General features: G+C 30.8%; 1 protein-coding gene across 1 annotated transcript; it reads left to right on the plus strand.

Moving 5' to 3' along the window:
• The first annotated feature begins 5,363 nt into the window (after window positions 1-5,363).
• LOC145636215 (protein synthesis inhibitor PD-S2-like) lies at window positions 5,364-6,848 on the plus strand. Its single transcript, XM_081687709.1, has 2 exons — window positions 5,364-5,476; window positions 5,789-6,848. Exon 2 carries the CDS (start codon window positions 5,806-5,808, stop codon window positions 6,643-6,645), a length of 840 nt encoding a protein of 279 aa, XP_081543835.1. The 5' UTR covers window positions 5,364-5,476; window positions 5,789-5,805; the 3' UTR covers window positions 6,646-6,848.
• The last annotated feature ends 2,305 nt before the right edge of the window (window positions 6,849-9,153 follow it).

Consider the following 9,153-nt stretch of genomic DNA (forward strand, 5'->3'; position numbering starts at 1 on the left):
TGAATATGCCCTATGTTTTAATAATTATGCATGAAACAACTTTATGTATGATAAAATATAAACAATTTTTCATATTGATAACATAAGCAATCATGACATAAAGTTTTCTTTGCTATGAAGGTTCACCCTTTTTTCCTTAAATAAGGTACGGACTAGTAGCATACTAGTATACACCGTTTTTTATAATCATATGTTATGGGATGTTATACCTTATCTATAATGCTTGGTTATTTCGCGTAATATGCATTCGTACAATCATACTCTTATGAGTATCAAGTACTTAGTAAATTTTTAAAAAAATATTACTATAACATTTCATAACAAATTTTATTGAAAATTTCATAAGATATAGTTTTAAGAATATATTATACGTTGTACTCGTATCTTCTATTTTAAAAACTCCGGAGATACTCTCTATTCAAATCTTTGAAGACGTGAAGCGCCCGAAGCACTGTTCCTTAACAAATGTATCTTCATAAGAATTAATATTAACAAATGTATCTTGATAAGAATTAATATAACAAATGTTCCTCCCAAAAGCACCCAAAGAACAACTGATACAACTTCATTCTTGAATATACTTCAATTATATATCAACTGATAATAGAAATTAATATTATCATAAGAAACAAAGTTGATTGTATAAGAAATACCTCTTTATGACCCTCTCCAATGGTGAGACTCAAGTGAGTATTTTTAGGAGAGAGAGAGTATTTTTTGCAATGTATACCAATAAGTTGGTATCTAAACTTAGCAACTCTAAAAGAAAGTTGCTAAGTTTAGATACTCTACTTTGAGTCTCATTTGACAAAAAGTGTAGGCCCTTATCAATATTCTAATATATTTTGTAATTTATTTAAGTTTTACCTTTTTTTTCATTATTTTTTATTCTTACAATAATTGATGTGTCATAAATTGAAAGTGACATTTGTATATTTTAGAGAGTCTCACCATTGAAAAATTAGACTTAACATGAGTTGCCAAATTGAGAAGTGGATATTATCTCACCATTAGAGGTAAAAACAACTCATTTTGTATTTCAATACTTAAAGTTGAGTCTCACCATTGGAGATGGTCTAAGTCATGATCATATAAAATAGAGTTGTCTCCACTAATATGATAAAGGGGTAGGCCAATTCTACCAATTAATCTTTCTAAAAAAAATAATAAAAAAAAAAATAAGAATGAAAATTAATTGTGCCAAGGGATTCTCAGTTATTCACCATGCAACCTGTTGAATCATTAGTTTAGTAGCTTGATGAGTTAATATCAGTCATTGGGAGAGAAGGAACAACAAAAGCCACAAATACCAAAATATTCTCCTCTTTCCTCCGACAAAGCATTAATTGTGTTTTAATTCCTTTCAATGACATGTACATGCCACATATTACAAGCAATGCCACATTATTTGACAACTCACATGGGTAGACTACCTAGTGGGTGAATTAAGTTTTCTCCTTAGTCATCCAAATTCAGATATAAATGCTAACCAAATTATTAAACAAAATTTTAGAAATCTATAAATCATTATCCTTTAAAAATACCCACATTTTGAATTTGTTCTCTATGATATTATGTAGCTTTCTTTGTGAATGGCCTTTAAGAAAACAGATAACAAGCTCTTTTTAATAAATATATATATATATATATATATATATATATATATATATATTATGCTTCTATAATATTATGTCAATATAACAAAATAATTCACCTCAACTTTACATAAATTAAAATCTTTTATTTTCCACAAATACAAAACCGAATAGAAGTACGATCAACAATATTGACACCCGATATTTTCCATTTTCGTTTGTCGAGCACCTGCAAATAAAAAGATGAACCCCGGCCCACTGCACACACATTATCCGTATATATAATGAGTCCTCTAACCGGATATCAACCTAATGCCATTACAAATTGACACCCGATCAATATAATATAATGAGTTATAATGGATAGTCAATATTATAATATAAATTGGTAAATAAGGTTATCATCAACACAGAGGTGAATAATTATATTAGGTTAAATGGGATAATATATAAATTAGGTTATCATTATAATATTATCCGTATCAAATGGATCAAAATCAACTATAGTTATTATAGTTATTATAATTAAATGGGTCAAAATGAACTATAGTTATTATAATTAAATGGGTCAAAATCAATTATAGTTATTGATAGAGTATATAACATATTCCTGGACCTCAACCATCAGCTTAAGCTTTTGGTTGAGATGGTCCACTAACAGTTATTATAATTAAAAATGGGTCAAAATATATTAGGATAATATATAAATTAGGTTATCATTATAATATATAATGATAATATATAAACTAATAATATATGATAGTTATTATAATTATATGGGTCAAAATCAACTATAGTTTTTTTTTTTTTTTTTTTTTTTTTTGGACGGGACAAAATCAACTATAGTTATTGTAGTTATAGCTAAAAATATATTACGTACATCTAATTAGTTCAAAATCAACGTACCAAAAAATTATCTCAAAAATTCACTCGGGTCTTTAGAACTTTTATTGTCTTATTATAAAAAAAAAAAAAAAAATTCGTAACTTTCCACTCTTAAGATAATTACAACTAGCGAATGGTTTACAATTACCCACAACTTACTTACATATTATTAATTTGACACAAGAAAATATCATTATTGTCACGTCACTTCTTTTTTGAAAGTTATTTTATGGAATACATATTATTCCTACTTTTTAAGTTTTTTAAAAAACACTCTACCAAAACAACAGCAATACGATCGACAATATCAACCTCCGATATTTTCCATTTTGGACTATCGCGCACGATAGGGCAACAAGTTCTAAATAAAAGCACTAAGGGCTTATTCTCGTATGATTATTTTCAGTTCAGTTCAGTTCAGCTCTAATAAGTTCAATTCAGTTCATCAGTTCAGCTCCTAATTTCCTTCTCTTATAAAATATTTAATTCAATTCAGTTCAGTTCAACTGAGTTTAGTAAATGAGAACATGCCCTAATTAGCGTTTGTTTCAAAAAAGAAAAAACATACGCCTTTTATTTCAAGTTATGATACATAGTCCGAAGCAAATTTTCAAATTATTCTTATATGTAAATTTTTTTTTGGTTGATAAAGAGAAGGCCCTACCAGGCTGAAACCTTTCACATGTCTTCCCGATTCGAATTAAGTCGGTTAACGGGCTAGACACTTTTAGAGTGGGGAGAAGGGTAAGAGAATCTCCACCCTAGAGTGACTCAAATAATGAGGTTTTATTCCACTAGATGAGATATAAACTTTATCACTAGACTAAGCTATATTTAATGTAAGTAAATTTATTTGATGTCAAACATAGACAAAACCTAATGTATCTCAATCATAAGGGCCACCATTATTGGCTTATTGCTTTAGATTCATTGCGTTGTTATTTAGCAATAATACAGAGTATTAGCTTCCATGATTGAGCAGATAAAAACAAACAAGATAAATCAAACGTACCGTTTCACATGCATTGAAATTTCTGAAAGTAATGTATGATTATGAATTTAGGTACCTCGTGTCCTCGTATGCAGTATTAAAGTATTTATTACTCATTCTTATTTTGTTCGAAATTCTAATCCAAAAATTCCAACCAAGTCAATTATATAGGGCCCTCATTGCACACGCTAACAACGTGCTGATTTAATCTCCATCCAAACAATAAAAAGTGGCCCTCTTAGCTTGTTTCTCGTTTTCTTCTCATTCCCAAATCCATATTACTCTCTTTGTTCCACAATAATTGACACTTTAAACCTAATATGTTAATAATTATTACAGTATGCATTAAGTAAAAAATATTTAAAAAAATTGCTCCCCGCTTTATTTCAATTCAGTTTAAAAACTTTATTTTCAATTCACCCGATATCGAACTTTGACCAATAATATCTTTATATATTAATAAGTATGCTGATACCGAGTATTTATTAAAATGATTTCAATAAGTAATCACAAAACTATATGAAACACTATTTATAAATCACTAACATTGATCGGTCTTAGTAATTCAGATAAATAGTGTAAAATTTCCCAATAATGAAACACCGAAAATTATGCAAAATTTTGAAACGTCCAACAATATTATATAGGTAAGGTAAAAAGTTTAGTAAAAATTAAATGAATAATGCATAAAGTCAAAAGTAACTTTGCATATATTGACTATTGAGAAACAATAGTAGTCCCCTTTCCTTTTTTTTTTTTTTTTTTGGATTCTATCCAACCCAATTATTCACCTTTTGGACTAATATGAATTCGGGGTCTAGTTCTCCAATCTCCTCCTAATTTTTTGTTGTGGGAGATCGAACATGCGGTGCTTTCCACCAAATACATCCCCAATTACCACTGCATCAACTACCAATTGATTAGAAATAGTAGTAGTATATAAAGAGTATGGATTGTGTTGGATTGTAACAAGCTACATACATATACGAAGTACTTGATTGTATAAGACATGTATGTATTTTTTTACGTTACTTCCATGCTTCCATACTAAAGCTCTACAATTTAACATAAAAATATACTTCTACCATGTTGAGTAGTGTTTGGAGAGTCGTAAGAAATTATGTGTATTTTTTTTTTTGGAAGTATATAAGTTTAATATTTATAGAGATTATAATTGATAAAATAATTACCACATATCGGTCATTGAGGAATGAGGACAATCCCAGCGAATTTAAAAAACACTATTAAAGGCTATAGTAACAATAGAAGTTATATGAAGTATTTAATTACCATTCGTTGGGAATTTTTTTTTATAGAAAATACAATCAATACTGAAAAATTAGAATAATTGCTATGAAAAAAGGTAATTTTCATAAGTGAAAAAATGTATAGCACTTCGTACAAATTAATCAGTGTATAAAATCAAAATATGTCATCTAATTCGAAACGAAAGAAGTACATACTATTTTTATGAAACCTAATTTCGTACCCTTGATCTCTCCAAATTCAAACCACGCCAAGTCAATTGACCCATGTTGCGTAACATAGGTGCCATATTTTTATTTTATTTTTTTTTTTAAAAAAGAAAATTAATTAATTAAAAAAAAAGTCTTACATTATCAAAGCACCATTGACCTATATGCCTACGGGCCTATTCACATTTACTTAATTTCAGTTCAGTTCAGTTCAGCTCCAATTAGTTCAGTTCAGCTCTAATCAGTTCAGTTCAGTTCAGTTCGGCTCCTAATTTCCTTCTCTCATAAATATTCATTTTAGCTCAGTTCAGTTCAGTTCAGCTCCAATCAGTTCAGTTTAGCTCAGTTCAGTAAATGTGAACAATTGAACATGCACTACGTTGTATATAAAGAGACAATCTCTTTTCCTCTAACCTACACACATTTGATCTTTACTTAATTTCTTACCTTTCATTTCTCTCTACTATAGTTAGTGGTTATACACATCAATATTTTATTTCACTCAACACAAGCTTTGGCTTAGTTTCGTTGTAAGTTATTCTAATCTCTATACTCTTCCCTCTTTATTATTATTTATTTATTTATTAATTAGGATCTTTATATACTATACTTTAATTTGGTCCTTAGTTTATACAATTTCTGTTGTAAAAAAAAAACAATTTCTACAAAATGAACTTTAATTTGTTGACTAAAAATTAAAAACCATTATTGTACCAATCACTTTTTACGGTCTCTAATGCACTATTCTTTTCTCCTCACATCTTGATTTCCTGATATCCATAGACTTCGTAATAAAATAGTGCTAACATAATATATATATATTTCTTTTTTTTTTTTTGGAGTAACTTACTAGGTAAAAATGCAAGAAGGAAACAAGAAAGCATGGCTTGTTCTAGCAATAGCTATATGGATTATCCTTCAGCAGGTTAATGCAGCCGATATAACCTTCAAACTCGAACCAAAACCAACACAGAATACTTACAACACCTTTCTGCAAAGTATACGCAACCAAGCTAAGGATCCAAGCTTAGTGTATGAGGGAATTCCGATGATCAGGGCACCAACCAACCCAGACACATATATTTTGGTAGAACTTGAATCTAAAAAGGATAATAATGAAATATCCATTACACTTGCTTTGAGTAGAAACGATTTGTATGTAGTGGCCTACGCTGATAAATTTGGAGGCAAAGTACGCGGCCATTACTTCAAAAATCTTGGAATTTCTACCATTGATGAAGCAAATAAAGTTTTTCCTAATGTTCAAGATTTCATAAATATAACATATGGAGAAAGTTACAATCAAATCGAAAGCAATGCTGGTACAAATCGGTTAAGTTTTCCGTTGGGGTTTGATAACCTTAAAACATTCACGAATAAGGTCTATGGGATGGATACTACGACCGGAGGTTATAGCAAAACTGAAGCTCGGTTTCTACTTATCGCGATTCAAATGGTTGCAGAGGCAGCACGTTTCAAGTACATCCAGGGGAGAGCTATTGTAACTACAGCTCCTAACGATCATAAGATATTGTCGTTGGAGAATAACTGGGGAGCTCTTTCGAAAGGCATTCGGAATGCTGTTAAAAAAGTCATTAATCCACCGATAACTTTACAATACCCTGATGGTAAACCGTGGATAGTTACACAAGTGAGTGATGTAAAAAATGATATGGGACTCTTAAAGTACGTTAAATAATACTGTATTGTGTACATACTCCTCCGATTCTTTTTTTTTTTTTCAAATTTAAATAATAAAAGAATCGGATTGGAGTGAGTGATATTCTAGCTAAGAAACTTCGACAAATAATCTCTATGATACGTTGTAATATCTAATGTTATCATATGATATTTGTATTACTGTATTCTTTAAAAGACAAGTGGTGTAATATTTGTGATATTTCCATAAAATAAAAATTGTGCAACATTTTCATATTTCCTTGGAAGGTAAGTTGTGCAATTAAAAACAAACGAATGAAGTATGATATTTGTATTACTGTGTAATGGCTAATGAATATGATTTGTTTTCCTGCACTAGACAATGACAATTCCATATTAATTAATTAATTAATTAATTAATTAATAATAATAATAATAATAATAATAATAATAATGTGTAATGATAGAGTAGGTTTAATTAACTTTTTTCTTAATTTTTTGATAGTTATCTGATCTTGAATACTCTTTTTATATTGGATTGTATTATATTTGGAGAACCGTGTCATATGTCTTGTATATACATCCAAAAATGTTCAACAATTGTTGATTGTTTATTTTTAATAAATCTTATTAGAAAAATTAATACATAAAAAGACAATTATTTTTCAATACTAAAATTTAATACATCAATTTTGATATTTTATTTCACGATCAAAATTTAATTGTCTTATAATCAATAGTGAACATAAATTAGCACAATTTTAAACTTTAGTAAATCTAGCTTAGCTTTATTTTTGTTGAGTAAAAAGCATAATAAATAAATATTTAGGATAATATTGTATACTTGTTGATTTCAAGTTCAAGCCTTTGTACAATTAAACATTTTTGTTGTTGTCAGATATTGTATGGACTATGGAGTACATGTTAGGCAAAATTACAATTATTGACACCAACTTGTACCACTAATTAAATTGATACCAACTTTGATTAAAAAAACTGAATAACATTAACGATGTCTAAGTAGGGTCCACTTGCCAAAAATTTATCATTTACTTTATTAAAAGATTTTGTAGTATTTTAAAATAGATTATCAAATCGGTAATTAAGTTTAATGCGTCAAATATTTTTTTTATTTTTTTTTTAAAGAAAGCCCCAAATTAAAATAACAAAATCCCAAATTTTTTCCCATTCCTCCTTTCTTCATCCATTTTCTTTGCTTATGTTGCTCTTATCTTCATCATCATTTCTTCCATAAAAACCTAACTTTTTATGAGACATCATTGAAGAAATAAAAGATGGTGAGGAGTTATCATCTGAATTACGTTGCTAGATTTTACAAATTAACAGCCACAAGCCCACAATTAAAACTATTTGGAGGTGATTCAATGGTGGTGTCCAAATTAGCATCCGTATGCAAGTCATCAATCACATCGTTCTAAGAATTTGTTAGAGGGGTCAAGTTTTGGAAGCAGCAAACTTTCAAGAGTTGTTGTAAAAAAAATTCCGAAAAGGTGACTTTGTGAGCAATCGTACTGTTTTTGGCTCTAATTTGGTAAAAATAGCATACTAATTTTTGAGCAAATTTGATAAAAATATCATACTAATTTACAACAATTTACCATTGACTTCTGTTTGGGTCCAATTATGTCAATTGGGCCTAGTCATTAAATGATTCAATATACCAAGGTCAAGGCCCAAGCCTCCATTAAGCCAAGTCAGCATGTGGTCAGACGGCCCAAATTGTCATGGTCAACCCGTGACTAAGTCCGACCCGTCATCCTCCTCTCTTTTCCATGCTAAGGTATAAAAGCCTTCAATTGCACCATTTATCATTCATTCAAATTCAAAGCCTCAAGCATTAATTCTCTTATATAGCTTTCTCTCTCTAAACACTGTTTGACTTCGGCATCGAAGGGGTCTTCCTCGGATCCACCCCCGAGGCCAGTTTTACGTGTATTTGCTGTGCAGGAAACCTTCGGCCCAGCATCTTTTGGACCGGATTAGTCTTCGTCCACTTCATTGGACCTTCGGCAAGGTCCCACTGTTTTGGTCCCATTGTTTTCATCCGAAACAATTTGGCGCCGTCTGTGGGGAAGACTTTCAAAAAATCTTTAAGCCAATCAAAATCATCTTGCAAAAATCTTAGTAGCAATGGCTAAGAGCTGCAAGAACAAGCGAGTGAGTCAAGGAGCAAGCGAAAGGCCCTCGGACCCTCCTACTCCTACACCATCACCTTCTCCGGACCGGAACTCCTCTAAGGGTGCCAGTTCGGGAGGAGAATACCGGGAGGATTCCCTTTCTCCCATAATTCACCAATCTCATCATAGACCGAGTCCTCCTCGGTCTAACAAAAGTCAGTCCGATCGTAGGAATTAATCAGTGCCTCAAAGCAGACCTTTGACTGTCCACTCTCACTCTCACACTCAGCCGAGGACCCCTTTAACGGGGCCCAGCTCGGAGGAGGTGGCAAGAGCGTTGGCGGTGCTAATGGAAGCAATGAGGGCACAAAATATGCCTCCACCTCGTGACCGAACTCCTCCGCATACCA

This window comes from Chenopodium album, chromosome 6 (assembly GCF_948465745.1).
Source record: "Chenopodium album chromosome 6, dcCheAlbu1.1, whole genome shotgun sequence".
Taxonomy (NCBI): domain Eukaryota; kingdom Viridiplantae; phylum Streptophyta; class Magnoliopsida; order Caryophyllales; family Amaranthaceae; genus Chenopodium; species Chenopodium album.